Genomic DNA, 18,146 nt, shown 5'->3' with positions numbered 1-18,146 from the left:
CCTTAATGATGGTATGAGATTTATTACTCGGAGTTTCATTTTTGAGGCAGGCCTCTGCGTACGAACCTTCATCTAGCATTATCAGGCCTGGCATCTGGTAAACCCCTACTAGTGTTTCCGGCGTGGATATGGTTGGAGGTGATACACAGTCGCGAAGAAAAAGCTCCTGACAGATTTAATTCAGGGCGAACAGTTCAAAAAAATATTGGCCTTCATTGGTCAGCTTGCATGCGACGTCATACATTTGTCATGACTCTGGGACGCGGGAGTCCCTTCAGCCTCGGTTTGACTGGATTTGTCTCCACGCTGGCTTGTCCGCTGACTGAAAAAGTAAGCTATAAGTTACGGACACGGTAAAGTACTGTTTTTAAACTAAACGTTTGTCATTAAGAACTTGTTCATTCGTAGTAACACGGCTTTACTAAGACGAGTGTAAGGAGGAAACATTAGAATCAACGTATAATGAAGCGTTTCTGGGAAGAGTGAGTCTGTGATAATGGGTGAGTTAGCCATGAGTCGCTGGTTAACTTATAGCGGTGGTTCCGGATGTTGAACAGTGGACACGGAGAAATCCGTCACTTTTTATGTGGACATCCAATCAGTGTTGGTGGTAAATATAGCTAGTCAATTGAAACAATAAATTCCCCGGTGCGTAGTGAAGCGTTACGGACAGACAAAACGAGTTTTTCGGAGCTTTGTGCTTGCGCTGATGTTATTAAGGTGCCTACATGTACCAGGGTACATTGCGCGGTTGATGCTCAACCCCCAAATACTGCCTAACTCCGCCCAGCACGTGAAGGTTAACGTTTCAAATGCGAACCTGCGTACGAAGTAACGGCGTCTGAAATGACGTCGCCTCACTGGAACCACCGGAACTGACTTGAATTGAGAAACATTGGTTTTCTGATCAACAAACATGCCTTATTGTGTGGTGCCTGGATGCGACAGCTTAAAACGAATAGTTTCATACAGGTCATGTAGGATGCTAACAGACAGTCTACTTATATACACATATTGAAAAATGAAACTTTTTCGTTTTTTTCTTTAGTTTGTCACCCTTCTATGGGATGCTATAACAAAACACTTAGTTGTTACTAGTAAAGTAGCATCTGATTTGATGTGACAAAGTGAAATAATCATTTTGAGTGTATACATACGTATATAAATTTGTTTTTGTTTTGTTTTTTGTTTTTTTTTACCACAGTTGGGAGGTGCTGGAAATGTTGGAAAAGTGTAGAAGCCCTGTGTTTTAATTTTTATTTATGATCTGCAATATTTCATATTGACATGGTGGCCAAACTTCTAGACAATAGTTGGAAAATTATGTGGAGCATGGAGATGAGAAGTATACAAGGGAAGAATGGTGAAAATAAGTAAAAAATTAGGTAAGGACCTAAGTGTGTTTTGAAAGGAGTAGCCTGCTCTATTGTGTAAGTTAATTAGTAAATGTAATGTCGTTCATTCATAGTGAGTTAGACAGGGGGTAGGATTAGGCAATGGCATGGGGGATATCCATCAAGTACATTTATATACAGCAGCAACAAACACACAGCAGAGGAGGCTTTCATGAACTGCAAAGCCCGATGCATTATGAAGAGTGGAGATAAGATTAGGTCTGGCTATGAGATTACACAGACACTGGACATAGACCCACTTTCACAGAACATCTCCCATCAAATCTGATAGTACTTCACATATACACACAAAGCATATTTGATGAGAGTGTTTCTGTAGTTTTGTATGAAGATTTGCCTTTTATAATGCCTGTGTGAAAACACAACTAAAAGGGCCCACGGACTGTGAAGCTTGCCAAAATTGTACATTCATATGGAGTTGTATTGGTTTTATAATGTAATCCAGATATCAACACACAGTCATCCTACTTGCCTTGTAATCATTAACTTTACAGTGATAAATGTAGGGTCACAAGACACGAGAAGGGTTGGTGGATTCTCATTAAGTTAACCTGCAACAGAAAAGACTTCTAAGTAGCAGCAGTAGTACTTACGATTTAGTTTTTGTGATTTAATCTCCATTTAATTTGTTTTTATGAATGGATCCGATCATTTATCAGTGAAGATGTTGATTGTGTAACTAATAGAATGATTCATTCATTCGTAACTGGAGAACAAGCCTTTCTTGTCAGTGCTTTTTATACTTAATGTAAGCACTGAGCTCCTTCCATTCATCCATGTTTATTTTATATGATCATTCCTATTGCCTTATTTTTTATGTATGTGGTGTATTTAAATCACTGGAGTGCCCAGAAAGATTTTATGTTAGAGAATGTGTTCATAAAGTGTCAACATGGAGTTCAGTGAACAGGCTGCAGTTGACTGCAACTTTTACTGGCTGCTATTGACGAGACTCTTCTCCTTTACAGATTCAAAGCTTCACACATGGCTGGTGAGAAAGAAATATGGGAAAAGATTGGAGAGGGCTTTGTCCAAGAATATTACCACCAGTTTGACAATACCAACCGGATGGGATTGGGTTACTTATATGTAAGTTTGTTCAGTTTCCATTTAATTATTGTCAGTTTTTGTAAAGTTTAAGTATAAAGCATCAACACGGACATGCCAAATTTCATCACAGTTGGCTTTCATAGTTGAAGTTAATGCTGTAAATGCTACGATGAAGAGTAAAAGAAATTATTGTGTGCATGTGTTTGATGTTTTTTTTGTAGTCTGGTCAAGCCTGTTTGACATGGGAAGGGACAATTTTTCAGGGGAGAGAAGCCATCGCTGGCAAATTAGCAGTAAGTATTGGTTTGTATTAATCACAATCCACAGATTAGCAGTGCCAAAGAAAAAAGGAGCAATCCAAATCCCTTTTTGTGTGTTTGTGTTAGTATAGATTCCATTAATACAGTTGTTTCCAATCCACAGAGCTTGCCTTTCAAGCGTATTCAGCACATTATCACAGAAAAAGACTTCCAACCCACAATAGATAGCTGTGTGCTCATCATGGTCTTTGGACAGTTGCAGGTAAGCTGGTACATTTTTGTTGATAACCTTGGGTCTGCACCTGGGGCCTGTATCACAAAGCGAGTTCAATTTAGGCCTTGACCACACGTATATGGATTTATTTATTTATTAGTATTTATTTATTTTTAAACTATTTTCTGTCCACACAACCTCTGTTTCACAAAACATCTGTGTACGCAAGGGACATAAAAACAATGCCAAATGCTCAAACAAGCACCATAGGGTGGTGATAAAGTCTCCATCAATGATTAGTCAAATACTAGAAAAGAACCTTTCTGAGCATGTGTAGTGAGTTTATTTTCCTTTGGCAGTAGTAACTTAACACAAAGAATAGAGGCTAATTTTTTATTTTTCTTTGTTATTTAACACCTTTGCAGGAAATATTTAACCTGTGTTTAATCTGTATCTACTCATGGGGAATCCTTAAATATTTATTGGTAATTATTCAGTCACACTTATAATCACTATTATTACAGATTTTTTTATACGTGTTGCAACCATGCATTTTATTTTTTTGTGACTGTAAGTGTGGACACATGGAAATAATTACACTGACTAATAAAACATTTATTACTCTTTATTACTTGAGCCAGTTTGTGTTAAGCTTTCTGATACAGGCCCCAGATCCACAGACATACAAACTACAATACATTTTTGGTTCACATGGACTAACCTGTTTTTTGTTTTGTTTCATTTTGTTTTTTCCTTTTGCCCTACTATTAAACATCCTGTACTCCTACTCTGTCATTTGCAATTTCCTCAAAACATTTCTGTCTAGAAAAGAGATGTTTTTCTTTAATATCACTCTCCCTTGTCTTTGTTTTATCACAAATATTGCATGTGTGGTAAAAATTAAACCACATATAATATATAGAGTAAATAATATCGTATAATAAGTATAAATAGTAATATCTTTATGCCGTAGTTAACATTACAGTTTGTTTTCTCGTCATTGTGCTTCAACAGGCAGATGAAGAACAACCAATGGCCTTTCATCAAGTGTTTATGCTGAAGTCCCAAAACGGTTCATGGGCTTGCACAAATGATGTGTTCCGGTTGGGGATACACAACATACCAGTGTAGCGACCTGGATTTGCTGATTCGCACACTTTGATATCCAGCTCTGAATTCATATGATGGTCCTGCCATCACTGAAAACAGATAATCATATGCTTATTTTCTCCATGGCTACAACACATATATAAGCATGCTGCTTGTATTAAATATGTCAAATTACATTCCTGTTCAATAAAAGAATTTATTAGCCTGAGTTAGTGTACTTTTGTTCCTTTTCTGGCTGTATTTTCTTGTTTTACTCATTTTCCGTTATGACATATGCTGTAGTATAATGAGTCATATTGAGAGTGAAGTTAGTACTTGTCGTGCAATGCAGTTATAGTCTTTTTCAGGAATTGCGTCGTCTCACTGTGGCTTTATAAAACAGGCTGTCCTGTGTATGAACGCTAGAGGCGCTACAGCCCTCCGTGTGGAGTCACTTTAAATGGTTTAACCAGCAAAGCGACCTCCACACGAGATAATGGCAGGGGGTGGTTGTTAGTACAACGAAACTCAATGACACCGACGGGAAGAATATGTCATCTCAGGAAATGGATGTAAGACATATACACCGACAATCTGATGATCTGAAAGAATCGGTGAGCAGTTTCCGTACAGCTACTTTATGAATTGAATGTGGCTAAGTAGTTAATCATTAGCCAAAGTGTTATTACGTTATTGTCAGTGGATGAACCTGTATCAACTAGACCTCCGGTTACATGGAGGCGTTTCAGCTTCGCTTTGTAAAGTCAAGATTTTAGCGTTGTGAATGTAACTAGGGTGTTGAAAATGAAAGGCTTTAGCGCTAGCAACATTTTGGCCGACTTAAAAAAACGGCCTTGTCTGCTCATGTAAGCTAGCTAACTGTTAGTGTCGGTGTGCGGGTTGTCGGATACACCACAACCGTCGAGAAAATGTAGTTAAAAGTGTCGATGGCACTGCTAGCTTCATGGAAATAAAATGTCATTTATCAACTATCAAGCACGATATTGGACATTTAAATGCGAAATGTCTTCTGATGTGTTTTGGGTTTTTTGTTTTGGGTTAATGCGCATGCGTAGTGTCGTATTTTGTAATTAAAGGCATAATCTGTAAATCCGTAATGGGGATACTGCAAAAAAAATGCCCAAATTTAGCAAATAAGAAAAACAGATAATAAACTACATTAAATCTGAGGTGAAAATATGTTTACTCACTAAGTTGCTTCCTGGGCTCTGACTCTTTGTAGAATGGACTCAAAGATAAAGACCCCGACTGCCAAAATGGTTCGGAGACAGAGGACGAACCTTTACTCCGAGAAAACCCCAGACGGTTCGTCGTCTTCCCCATCAAGTACACCGACATGTGGAAAATGTACAAGCAAGCACAGGCCTCTTTCTGGACGGTGGAGGAGGTGAGAATCAGCTTGACTGTACCGAGTATGTGTGTCAGCAGCTGACTAGAGGGAAAAAACCCACAATCACTTTAAAGATGTCCGCTACAGAATGTTCACACAATTAAGTTTTATTGACAAATGTATTTTGATGAGAACACAAACTTTACAATGTCAGTCTACTTAAGCTAAGTTGAATACTACTTAAGAAACAAAAAAAACAGATATGGCATGTTTCTGATTCTCACAAAGACAACAAAAAGAAACACTGTCGTCCAGCACAGCCTGTCATCAGAGAATAAACCCGAACAAACAGGTATACTGCTGATATTGTGTCTTTCAGGTTGACCTATCCAAAGACTTGGCACACTGGGAACGTTTGAAACCTGAGGAGAAACACTTCATCTCCCATGTTCTCGCCTTCTTTGCTGCAAGCGATGGTATCGTCAACGAGAACCTGGTGAGAAGGGCCAGAGGGGTGTCACTCAGCTGGAACTGATGTTCTGTAGCTTGTATGGATGTAAAGAGATCTCACATCTTGCAGCACTTCGATCGTGTTATAGATGACGAAGATGCTTTTATATAGAATGTACATATATTTTGTGTTTGTGTTTCTGTGTTGTCTAACAGGTGCAGAGGTTCTGCCAGGAGGTGCAGGTCCCTGAAGCCCGCTCCTTCTACAGCTTCCAGATCCTTATAGAGACTGTTCATTCAGAGATGTACAGCATGCTCATAAACACTTACATCAGAGACCTGAAAGAGAGGTTAGGTGTTTTTTTATTTGTTTTCAGTCAAGCACTCACTTCTCATGCTCAGTGGCTCTGACGAACTTACGAGCATGAACTGCAACAACCAAATATTTGCCAATTATTTTGTGCCTTAATGCATGACAGCTTAGTTCAAAACAGTCTAAGTGAAAAGGAGAAAAATCCAGTTGTTGCATCAAATTATTATAAGTAATTGCTTCGGAATATAATGGTTAGATGGTAAAGATCATGTGCCTCGGTGCTCGTGTATCTCATCTTCTGAATGTTCCAAACAAACTGTAACCTGTTGCACCTGTTCATCTGAGGCGAAGTCTACAGTACTTTGTGGTGATTTCTGTTGCATTTACAGCTTTGATGTGCCAACAGACTTGGAAAACAACAACTTCATGGCCTTTTTCTTTGTAATTGTGGTTGTATAAATGTAATTGCTGTTAGATTGCTGCTGCTAGACCCCCCCATTTCAACACAGGTGCATGTCTCCCTTTGTGCGCATGAGAGCAAACACTTTTTTGACCATAGTGAAAATGTTTTTCGAAAGGCTAAACACAAACAAAAATGTATTATTGTATTATAATGGAGAATTTCGATATTGTAAATTTTGGAAATGATTACATCTGTTTCGATATATTTTGACTTTCGGACTTTATAATGATCTGGAATCACTGGAAATCGGATCACATGAATTGGAAACAATCTATGCCACCACTGGAATCTAGTTCTTAAAATAGTATTATACTAATAATATTAATCTCCTTATCTTCATCGTCATATATTGTGTAAACAGAATGAATATCAACATTATGGATGAAGCTTTGAACAGTTTGGTACAGGCCTGCATACATAAAAAAGTGCAAACGAGTAGAATACTTTTCAGTGGTGCTCTATTTGTTTTGCTGAGTTTATATGATTGGAGCTAGTAATGTAAGTAATTTTTTATTAACTGTGTGTTTCAGGGACTACTTGTTTAACGCCATTCAGACTATGCCTTGTGTGAGACGAAAAGCAGACTGGGCCCTCCAGTGGATAAATGACAACAAATCCACATTTGGTAAGGAAAATGCAGCATTAAAAACATTGTACTGTAAATCACATAATGATGAGAGACTCTCACCTAGAGGAGCTTTCCATTCATCTGTGGTTAATAGCAGTAATGACACTTTTTGTCCTCAGGGGAGCGAATTGTGGCTTTTGCAGCAGTGGAGGGAATCTTCTTCTCCGGCTCATTCGCTTCTATCTATTGGCTCAAGAAGAGGGGACTAATGCCTGGCCTTACCTACTCCAACGAGCTCATTAGCAGGGATGAGGTAAGATGAATTCACAAACAAAAAGATACGTGGTTCAATCTGTCAAAAGGACCTCAGATTATGTCACAGCTCTTGCCTAATACTGTGAGCGCTTCTCTTTTAGGATTTGGTTTGACACTCTTGCATAAAGGTTTGGCTGTGCTGGTTTTTCCTGGCATTTCAGGCCATTCAGCTACTGCAACTCTAAGGTTTTAGTACTGTAGTACCAGCCACACATTGCAGTTTAAAAATTTGTCAGAGAAGCCATGGTGCTCTTTATTCAGATTGCACATGAACCCAGTTAATGGATGATTGTCTCTCATTCATATAGCTATTCTGACATGCACATTGATGTGTTTCCTAGGGCCTGCACTGTAACTTTGCCTGCCTGCTGTACAGCTACCTGGTGAAGAAACCATCAGAGGACCGTGTGAAGGACATCATCACCAAAGCTGTTAGCATTGAGCAGGTCAGCAAGTGCTGGAGGGAATGTGCTCAACCCAGACTACTTAGAAATGTGTTCAACATATAGGATACAGTCAGCTTCATAGGTATTTGGAGAGTGAAACATTTGTTTTTTGTTATTTTGGCCTGAAAAAAGCAATTAGTATGTGCTTTCAATGCTGACTTTCAGCTTCATTTATGACCAATTTTATACATAGATCCTACATTTAGGGTACCAAAAGTGATTGGACAGATACACATAATTTTTAATAAAGAAGTCACATACTTGGTTGCAAATCCAAATAATTCTTGGCAAATTTCAACCTGGCCTATGGTTTGCATCTTTTAGTAAAGTCTCTGCAGTTATTCTTGCGAAGTCTTTTCCTTATCATGGTTGTGACACAGACATGCCTGCCTCTCAGAGAGTCTTCTTGATGTGACTGACAGTTGAAAAGGGGGTTTTCTTAACCACGGAAGGGACTCTACTGTCATCTATAGTAGTAGTCTTCAAGGGTCTTCATGCCATTTCATATTGCTAAGATCATCAGAGTGGTATTTTTTTGGGAAGGTACCAAACACCTAGTGTTTCTACTGTTTCTCTGATTGTTTGTTGACACATTTTCAGTCATCCCGTGGTTGGTTATTCCATGAACTAACCAGTTCTGTACATACATAAATATATTGTGTTTGCTGTTGCAGGAGTTTTTGACAGAGGCATTGCCAGTAGATCTCATTGGAATGAACTGTTGTCTGATGAAGCAGTACATTGAGTTTGTTGCCGACCGGCTTCTTGCTGACCTCGGACTGGCCAAGGTAATTCTTTTGAATTGTCGTAAAACAGATACAATGAATGCTACGTGGTCATTATTTATTGAACCAATTTATTCTGTGGTAGTGTTAATGCAGAGGACCCCAGGGTTAAGAAGAAGTCAAGTCTTACTATAAAGCCATAGTTATTGCAAAAGTGACCATATTGGCATGTTTTATACATTTGTTGATTTAAGAAATTTGATTTAATAGATGTGTTCATGAACTCTATTTTGTTTGCACTGTCCTTTTATTCCAAGGTGTACAAAGCTGAAAATCCATTTGACTTCATGGAATCCATTTCGCTAGAGGGGAAAACCAACTTCTTTGAGAAACGAGTAGCTGAGTATCAGAAATTTGGAGTCATGTCAAGCATGATGGACTGTGAATTCACTCTGGATGCAGAATTCTGAACCTGAACTGATATGTGGTTGCATATTTGTTACATTTGACCTATTTATTTATTTTGTTTAAGCAGTTCTTTACAAAAAAATGGGCGTCTTACACCTTGTTCCAATGCTATCACAGTATTTTGCAGGACAAGAAACTCTTGACAGATTTAAATTTCAGTTTTTTAGCAGACATGTGCAGCTTTTAGGCAAGGAGTATTGAGAATTACACTTTAAGTTCATTAACAGTCAATATATAATTTGCAGAGTGGAACAGGGTGAAAAAATTGACATTTTATGGCTGTTTCTCACCTCATCATACTGCAGAGAGGCCTATGAAAAGGTTAAACATGAATAATGAATGAGGTGACATGATTATTCTGTTTACTGAAGATGGTTAATATCTACACTGTATTTTATTGCACTTCCTGCTGCTGTCTTCTAATGTGAATTGTTTTAACATTTTGTCATTTTTAATGTACAATAAAATGTTTAGTAAAATGAAAATAATTTTATTGTAATTGAATGGTACATGATTTGTGACGTTTACCTGATCATGCAGCCACCCGAGACAGTTTCATTCAGCAGCCCTATTTTCAGATATTGGTAACTTGTTATATAGTTTAAGTACTTTTTCGGATTTATGGCCAAACCCCTGAATTAAGATAATATGCTTGTTTTTAACGCAGTCAGAATAACGTCGTATTTAATTATAAACTGCGAATTGTAGTTTTACTGAGATTTCTCCAGATTAGATTAGCCACTCCTACGTTAGCATACGGATGTTGGCAATGATAGCTAACAGTTAGCTAGCGTGATTTGGAAAGATGGCTGGGGACTTTCGGGGTTTTGCGCTAGAAAAAGCCGAGCTGCTATCCAGCCGTTTAAAGGAGGTATTGTCTTCGGGACAAGGATATGTTCGGGCTCAGTTCGGGGTGGATTTGGGTCTGAAGCCTGAGTTGTATCCGACATGGGTCATCCTGTCAACGGCCGCGGTGGGTCTGTTGTTGCTACTCGGTCTGTCATGGGCCGCCGTTTGTAGCGGTTTGTTCATCGGGAAAAAGCGGGGATCCCCGGTCTCCCAAGGCATCTGTGAGCCTGATAAGGTCAATTTAGCTAAAATTGCCAAACCAGAAGAACAGAAGAAAAGGTCCAGGAAGAAAACGCATGAAAAGGTAACGTAGCTGTAGACAGCTTTAAGGAGCTGTTGAATTGCAGCGAGCCAGTCAAAACAAATGCTAGAATCATTTGACTCCAAATAAAAGTATCTACTCAGTATAAGCTAGCGCTAAGCTAGTTTAGTCATTTATTTCTGATGTTATTTTATGTTGGCTAACTTAGCTCTCTCGCGCACCAGGAATTAACTAACGTTAGCATGACGTGTTACAGCCCGCTTTGCTGACATAATATAAATTTAGACATTTAGGGATCGTCTGCCCCATTTACAAAATGACACCATGACCCAGTTCACAAGCTAGTTCAATATACAATGAACGACGGTGTCTTGTTTGGATAGGGATGTTAATCAGCCGTGTGTATATCCTCATGACGAGCCGTTAAGGGCACTCAGCGCTAGCTAAACGTGTGCTAGTTAGTGAAAACATTGTCGTCCAACACTTGAGTTACACGCTAACACCTGAAGCATACTGTTTGACTTACGTTCATGCAGTGTTATGTAACATTTGTGAAGTATAGTAAATTCAGATATATTGTAAAGATTCGTCTCGAAATAAAATCATTCTACAAATAAAACAGAAGTGTTAACAGACTTTAGGTAAGTTTAATGTTTGTTATATGACTGGATCATCAACAACATGCTGTTTATCTGGTGACTGTCTCTCTCCCCAGAAGACTCAATCCAATGGACAGCCAGTGGCTGTAGCTCAGGAGGAAGTTAAAGTGACTGAAGCAGTTTCCAAGATAGCCCCGCAGGTCAAAACTGAGAAGGTATGTTTAGGCAGCTGCTGCTAAAATTAAGGGGACCCGAAACTGTTTGTGGTTGTTGGCGGGCAAGGCAGTCCGAGTTTCGCTCAATTTTGTTGAAGTGTTATGAGACAGTTTTGTTATTGGTGAAAGCCTGTTGGCAGTGTGGCACTGCTTTAAAGGGCAACAAAGTTACATGATTGCTGTTTGTATCAGGTTTATTTCTCTCTCTCTCTCCACAGGTGCATGAGGTGCAGGCCCCAGTGCAGGTGAAAAAGAACAAGAAGAAAACCAAGACAGATGTGAAACCAGTCCAGCAAGTGTCTACAAATGATGGGAAGGAAGCTGATGATGGTAAGATTCAACCATGGAAGGAGAAATTTCATAGTAACTTCTCATTTTCAAGCTGACTGTTAAGTTTCACGTCTCTCATGTTTTCACAGCCTACTTGACCTCTGCAGTTTTGGTTAGCCTCACTTACTACGCTTATTATTTAGCTTTACTGTTGTAGCTTCTTGATTAAGCAATCAACCAAAGTTCATTCACAATCAACCGTCTAAAGTTCTACTTTAGAATTGCGTTGCTCACACCAAGTCACACATTTGACATTTGATGTTGGGGTGGGGGGTTTTTCTGTCCACCAGGTGCATGGGAGACCAAAGTCAGTAACCGAGAGAAGAAACAGCAGCGCAGGAAGGACAAGGGCCCTGAGGACTCTGGTAGCTCAGGAGGGGTGGAGGCTCTGAAGACCAATGTGGAGGGACCTGTAGCCACAGCACCGACCAACACCAAGAAGAACAGAGGAAACCATGGTGCGTAGCATCTAGCAGATGTTACAATGTGGGGATTTTCTGTGACACTCAAAGCCAGAGGCATAGTCTATTTTGTGATGACCATTTATTTAACATACAGTGTTGTTATATGTACCATCTTGAGGTGAACAGTTCACTCATGCTTAAACAAAAATTACTCAAGCTTTGTTTTTTCCCACAATATTTCAGAGTCCAGGCATTCAAGATCTACTGGAAAGGTGGATGCAGCCAGTGGGGCTGGTAAAGACCAAGCTAAACCATTATTTTGTGTGACTGAAATGGGAAAAATATTTACTTGCTCCTTTTTTCTTGATTTGTTTTTCTTAATTTCCGCAAGTAAAACTTTATCTAATATCACAATAAGATGCAGGATATACGTAAAGATGATCCCAATGCCTCCTCAGGGTCCTCCAGCTGGAGAGAGGAGCCTTCAGTCAATGGTGGAGGTTGGACTGACATGTCTATGAAGATACCAGGACAGATGGGTGCGATGGAGGGAACCAAGTGGAGCGGCATTCACACAGCGACACATTACAGGGCCCCACCTAAGCGGCAGTCCTGGGCACAGGAGACGCAAGGTATCATCACTGTGTAGACCTTTTCAAGCCACAAATGTAGACATTGATAGTGGAGTATTACTCAGCTGAATCTACAGCACGATCTATAAACAAGAGGACAGAGTTTAGGACAGAATGTCATTTGTGTCTAAAAGGCTAAAACGAAATTTGCCATTTTGAATTCCAAAATTTAAGGGAAAAGAAAAACCAAAACATTTGAACATTCTTGGTTTAATTTCACTGAGATTTTAAAGACTGTCCAACTGAGCCACCTGCTGGGCAAAAGTGGTATAAAATAAAAAAAAAAAAAAAATGGCATTGTTAAAACTTACTCTTTTAGTGGCTGTGTTAATAATTTAAATCAATATCTCATTCAACACTAAGTGTAGAGATGTGAGTAGCACCTGTATGATGATGCAAAATCTGAGCTCCACTATTTGTTTGCCAGAATTGCATCCCAGTAATATCATCTGTGTGTTTCTCTCCTCAGTGGCATGGAGTGGCATTGATGGCCGGATAAAGACTGACCTCAACCCTGTGTCCTTCTCCATGCTGGGACAAAATGCTACAGGTTGGTAATGACTGCCAGCTTTATCACCCAGTCACAGAACAGACTTCACTTCCATGCATAATCCACAGAATGTCTGTCAGTTTGTTTACATATTCCCTTTCTCTCTCAATTACCTTCTGTCACTCTTAGATCCAACAGCAAATTCAATGGAGATGCAGTGGTCGAGTCGTCCTGACGTTGATGATGAATGGTCTGGATTCAGTGAGTATTTCAGCAAGCCATTCCAGATAACACACCCTTCTAAATAACTGTGCATCACTAAAAACAATTAAGATAAGCAATGAAAAAATGTAAAAAGCTTGTTAAAATGTTGTCAGATGAAGCCTCATCCTGTTTTTTTAAAAAGTCTTAAAACTGAATACGCGTGTTTTGAATTTGAGGGGTAAAAGTATCTTTTCCTAGATGTGCAAATACTTTTGAGTGTGTAAATTTTTTTTTTTTTAACTAACTGCAATCCTGTGGACGTCAATTGTTTTAGATGGGATGGCAGCAGTGGACCCCAGCTCCGACTGGAATGCTCCAGCAGAGCACTGGGGAAACTACGAAGAGCCCCCTGTTTTGGTAACACCAGCCCATCCACCGAAGGAACAGCCTGTCCACCACAAGGTTTCACTGACACTCTGCCAAATCATCCACATGGCTAATAACAGTTGTCAGACATTCCTAGATGATCCCTATGCAAGGCCTAAAATCTTGATAACATTTTGAGAAGGCTTTTTATAGTCTAGACTTTTATGTCTCCACGCTGATGATAGCAGTAGTCAGAGTCAGTATGTTTCTGAGTTGTCTATTCGTACGTCTTTATGCACATACATCCCATTCTTATGAAGGCCATATCCCATGAACACCTCGTGGGAATTTCTTTAAACATCCATTTGGACTGAGTGATGAACAGATTAGATTTTAGTTTTCAAGCTCTAAGTCACTGTCATCAAAAACAGGTTTTTGCCCATAATTCAACAATTCATACATGACAACATTTGAAGATGTGTGTGAAGTATCTAAGTTTTACAGTTTTTAGCTTCTTTGCAGCAGCATCCATTATTGAAGCTTTGTAGTCCAACACAAGCTCATTGGTTCTGCTGATATTGAGCTTCAGGTGATTGCTCGTTGCTCCATGTGATGAAGCTCTCTATCAGTCTTCTGTACTCCTCTGGAAAAATTCTCTCGAAGTGATGACAGCATGTTTCTCACTGGAAATTATTCAGTGGAATCATACATGTCAATCTAGTGAGCACTTTTATTTTACCAAAAATACATGTAATACCATGTATTAAATTCCTTCAAAGTCTTCACTACATACATTATGAGTCTGGACAGACATGGATGTAAACTGCAACTTTGACTGGTTAGCCGAAGCATACAAGCCACGTGGAAGTAATTCTAGTATTGCCTTGTTTTCATTTTATTTATCATTAAGGAAATAGCCAAGATTGCAAACATTTGGCAAAGTAGAAACATCAGCAACAGAATGCCTTCAATCATCCTTTGTGATCCATATATTTATGTGACGTCCATCGAGTACCTCCTGATTTGTTTCTGCCAAATAACCTGAATGTCCGTGTTTGTTATGGCAGGTATCGGAGGATGAGAAGGACATCGAGGATCCCCCCGGTGCAGCAGCCAAATCCAAGAAGAAGAGGAAAAAAAAGAAGAAAGCTGAGGAGGAGGCTGCATCTGAAGCTCAGGCAAGTGCAAAAAAAAAACACCAAACTGTCAGATTAATGTCCTCCACAAAATATAAAACTGATTTTATATATTATATATATTTTTAAACTTTTTTTCGTACATAATGACATCAAATTTCTCTGTTTTGGTAATGCCATTGCATTTGTTCGACTCTAGACGCCAAGCACAGTGCCCCAAGACCTTCCTGTGCAGGCCTCCAAAAAGCAGAATCCCAGCATATCCTCCTCTCAGAGTAGGTTTCAACAGCTCACACTCTGAGTTTGTATCACTTGAGTTAGGAGCAGATGAATGTTCAAACAGTATAGTAGAAATTTGCTAATAACTGTTCAGTCTAACTATTCAGTCTACTTTTCCATAAATATCTTTAAAGCACGTGCTGTATTTTATGTCAAAGTGCTTTAAACCAAGATGGCTCTAAATACAGCTTTCCTATATTTTCCTTTTCCTTTTTGAATCTTCTTGCAGAAAAGTCTGAGCAGATTGCGGAGCCTCCGAAGGCCTCCCAGAAGAAGAAGGTCCGAAGAGAAACGTGAAGCCACATCACAGGTCCATTCAAAGCATATGCAAATGATTGTTAAATGTGTCACATGCAATAATAACCAGGTACAGGAGTTTCTTTCTAAGATACATCAACGGTTTATCAGTTACCAAAACAAAAAGAAAACAAGCAGCAGATGTCGCCTGCTTGGCTAAATACAGTGATGAAATGTGGTCCTATGGACTGAAATCTTAAAACTAATTTGCACTATTTGCTACGCTGCAACCAGAGTGGAGTTTCAGGGGAGGTGGGCTTACAGTGGAGGTACATGTTCATGTAATTATTTTTTATGGCATCAGAAGTATTTTTTCCCTTCAAGAGTGTGTGTTAATAATCGTTAACCCAAAAACACAAAACAGATTTTTTTTTTTTGTATTAAATGAAAATTTTAGTTGCAAGAGACGCGTGCATTTTTGCTCCCCAGAATATTGCACTTTGTTTTGTTTTCCATGCTGCTGCCCCTATATCAGTGACTGAAAAGTGTGGGAGCAAGCTGCATGCGAGGGCTGGTCTCAGATCAGAATAGGTTCAGATTTCTTTTTTTTTTTCTTTTTTTCCCCAAGGCTATCTCAGTACAACACTCACATGCAGCTCACACTCATATGTGTGTTGAAGGAGTTGAGGGTTGTTGTAGTCATCCCAACTCTCTATACTGGCCATGAAGTGATTTCCTCCTAGAGCAGCACCAGTATTATCACGAAGGACATTGCACACCCCTAACAAAAACCCTCTGTGTTTCCCTGGACATTGTTTTCTTGCTGATGTGTGAGTGATACCTCCTGGCAGTCACATGCAGGTTTGTTGCCATGACAAAATCCAAACAATAAACTTACATGTGACTGCCAGGACAAAGTTACCCACTTGATTTGGCTCTTCTCAGACTGATGAAGCCTCATGCTAGTTTTGGATGAACAACAACTTGCACATTTGTGCAGAAAAAATGCATTTTGTAGCCCATTTCTTACAGTGTAGTCGCTCTATGAAGGGATCCCCGCACAGCCAGTGTGGACAGCAGTGATGTGTATGACTAAAAACTCTTTTAATGCACAGATTACATGTGAGTGTCATGTTAACATAGTGATATTTTGCAAGAGTCTATCATTTGAGTGTAAAAACTTGTTTGTGAAGAATGGCAGCTGTGGTCAGGTTGAATTCTGTCAGCGGTGGGAAGTTTCACAGCAGGAAAAAAAATATCCACAGCCACTCCTGCAGCGTAAGCCACCTCTGCACTGTCCGTCCCTGTGATAGTATGTTCCATACATTCATAGTTTTACCAAAATATGCTTAAATACACAGCTGCCTGAGCTTCAGAGCTACAGGGAGAGGCATAGACACTGAAGCTGTGTGTTCAGCCACATTTTGCTCAAACTATGATGACAACTTGCAGCACAGTGACGGCTGGAAAGTTACTGATTCATTATTTATGGAGCAGATCAGATAATTGTTTTAGAAATTTGGATGTTTGATTCATTCTGGATTCACACTGGGGAATGTTGATAGCTGCTGTGTAGAGAGCACAGTAACTGGTCCGAACCACCAGGAGGCACTGTAAAGTGAAGTAAAGGAGTAGTGGGATCACAGCAGTAGCGCTGTAAAGTGTTGTCCACTCTGCTTTTATCATTCTGAGTGTCTGTCTTTATCTGACGCGACTGTATGTTGATTTTCTAGAGACTTGATTGTCCCTCCTGCACTCTGTATGATTTTTTTGAAACCTTTTTTCTTCCAGTTGTTGTGCTAGAAAAAGCCTCGCCATATGTACAGATTGTAAGGGCTTTTTCCAGGTCTGTGATTGCACTGTGCAAAAAGGCTGTATTGAGTTCCTTTTGATGTCAGTGAATTGTTTTTTACTACCTTTTTGCGGAATGTGAAATGTGTAACTTTTTTTGGTTTGTACCTGACTTCCAGGATGTGTGATGGGGGATTTTTTTTTTTTTTTCCACTTTGAGAATGAAGACATACATAGACATATGATATGGAGCAGCTTTAATTCCACATCAGAGTTGGTTTTAAACGAGACACACACAGAGACACACACACAATTACACATATATAAAGGAATTTAATTCCATTGCCTTAACCTGTAGTTGTATAGAAAGTGCATTGGCATCCTTTTTTATAGTTTCCATCCAATTGCAAGTTTTGATGTCAGAAATTAATTTGATCTTGCATGACTTTGATAATAGTACTTGTGTACATAAAATGAAAAGAACGATCTCTTGCTTTAATTGTTAGTACTTGGTCCTGGAGTACCACTCAGTGTATATACTGTAATAGCTTTTTTTAATGAGACAAGTTGCAGCTTTTCTGTGGGCACCCAATTTGGCAGACATTAACAGGAGTCTGTTGTTAGTAGGCGAAGAGCCTTAGTGCTTCAAGTTGTTGATCAGCTGGTGTTGGTAGACTTGATAGAACAAAATGATATGTCGCTGTGGCTTCAGGCACCCTTTTTTGGTTGAATTTTTACTGATGATTAAGATGGATTCAGCCAATGTATTTATATACTTGTCTCTAGGAAATGGTTTGTGATTAAACGAAATGTGAATGAATTTGTTTAATGAGGAGATACAAATATTTCTATGTTCGTTTGGTAAAAATGAAAAAAATAAATGCAAATTGCTCGATATCACATTGTCATAGAAATGCTTTTTTTTCTCCAAGGATAACTTGGTTATGAACAGAGAGTGATTTTATAAGATTTTGTTTTTCAGGCTCACCAGGTTTTCCAGTGGTGGAAAAGCTTGTCAAAGAAGAAACAAAGATGAAAATAACTTAAAACAAGTACTATAGTAGGACTTAATGGTAAGATGTTAACATTTTTAAAGATGACATTGATTTAATACATGGGTTTGTGTTCTCAGATGCTTTAAAGCTACAGTACTTATTGAATTTATAATCCCAATTCCAAACATCAATAACACAACCTTTCCAGTCTTTTGCTGCTCCTGTCCCAA

At 39.1% G+C, this 18,146-nt stretch overlaps 3 protein-coding genes across 5 annotated transcripts; all 3 read left to right on the top strand.

Moving 5' to 3' along the window:
• Positions 1-125: 125 nt before the first annotated feature.
• LOC121619678 (nuclear transport factor 2-like) lies at positions 126-4,251 on the top strand. 2 transcript variants are annotated; one of them, XM_041955533.1, is made up of 5 exons: positions 126-330; positions 2,384-2,504; positions 2,687-2,758; positions 2,889-2,987; positions 3,954-4,251. In XM_041955533.1, exons 2-5 carry the CDS (start codon positions 2,400-2,402, stop codon positions 4,068-4,070), a joined length of 393 nt encoding a protein of 130 aa, XP_041811467.1. In that variant the 5' UTR covers positions 126-330; positions 2,384-2,399; the 3' UTR covers positions 4,071-4,251. The 2 variants fall into 2 exon arrangements, with proteins under 2 accessions (XP_041811467.1, XP_041811466.1); XM_041955532.1 differs by having other exon boundaries at positions 126-353.
• Positions 4,252-4,496: 245 nt separating this feature from the next.
• On the top strand, positions 4,497-9,605 carry rrm2b (ribonucleotide reductase M2 b). Its single transcript, XM_041955422.1, has 9 exons — positions 4,497-4,642; positions 5,272-5,436; positions 5,759-5,875; positions 6,046-6,179; positions 7,136-7,230; positions 7,353-7,486; positions 7,830-7,934; positions 8,609-8,722; positions 8,977-9,605. The coding sequence occupies exons 1-9, from the start codon at positions 4,580-4,582 to the stop codon at positions 9,127-9,129; spliced, it is 1,080 nt and encodes a 359-aa protein (XP_041811356.1). The 5' UTR covers positions 4,497-4,579; the 3' UTR covers positions 9,130-9,605.
• A 292-nt stretch (positions 9,606-9,897) lies between these two features.
• On the top strand, positions 9,898-17,812 carry mtdha (metadherin a). Of its 2 annotated transcripts, none has more exons than XM_041955313.1 (12): positions 9,898-10,280; positions 10,957-11,052; positions 11,271-11,382; positions 11,673-11,840; positions 12,030-12,080; positions 12,245-12,418; positions 12,888-12,968; positions 13,098-13,169; positions 13,447-13,574; positions 14,546-14,656; positions 14,814-14,889; positions 15,123-17,812. In XM_041955313.1, the coding sequence occupies exons 1-12, from the start codon at positions 9,933-9,935 to the stop codon at positions 15,188-15,190; spliced, it is 1,485 nt and encodes a 494-aa protein (XP_041811247.1). In that variant the 5' UTR covers positions 9,898-9,932; the 3' UTR covers positions 15,191-17,812. The 2 variants fall into 2 exon arrangements, with proteins under 2 accessions (XP_041811247.1, XP_041811246.1); XM_041955312.1 differs by having other exon boundaries at positions 10,954-11,052.
• Positions 17,813-18,146: the final 334 nt, after the last annotated feature.

The sequence above is a fragment of the Chelmon rostratus genome, chromosome 16, assembly GCF_017976325.1.
Source record: "Chelmon rostratus isolate fCheRos1 chromosome 16, fCheRos1.pri, whole genome shotgun sequence".
In the NCBI taxonomy this organism is placed as follows: Eukaryota; Metazoa; Chordata; class Actinopteri; order Chaetodontiformes; family Chaetodontidae; genus Chelmon; species Chelmon rostratus.
Note: the sequence above shows the minus strand (reverse complement) of the source record. Positions and strands in the feature narration are given on the sequence as shown.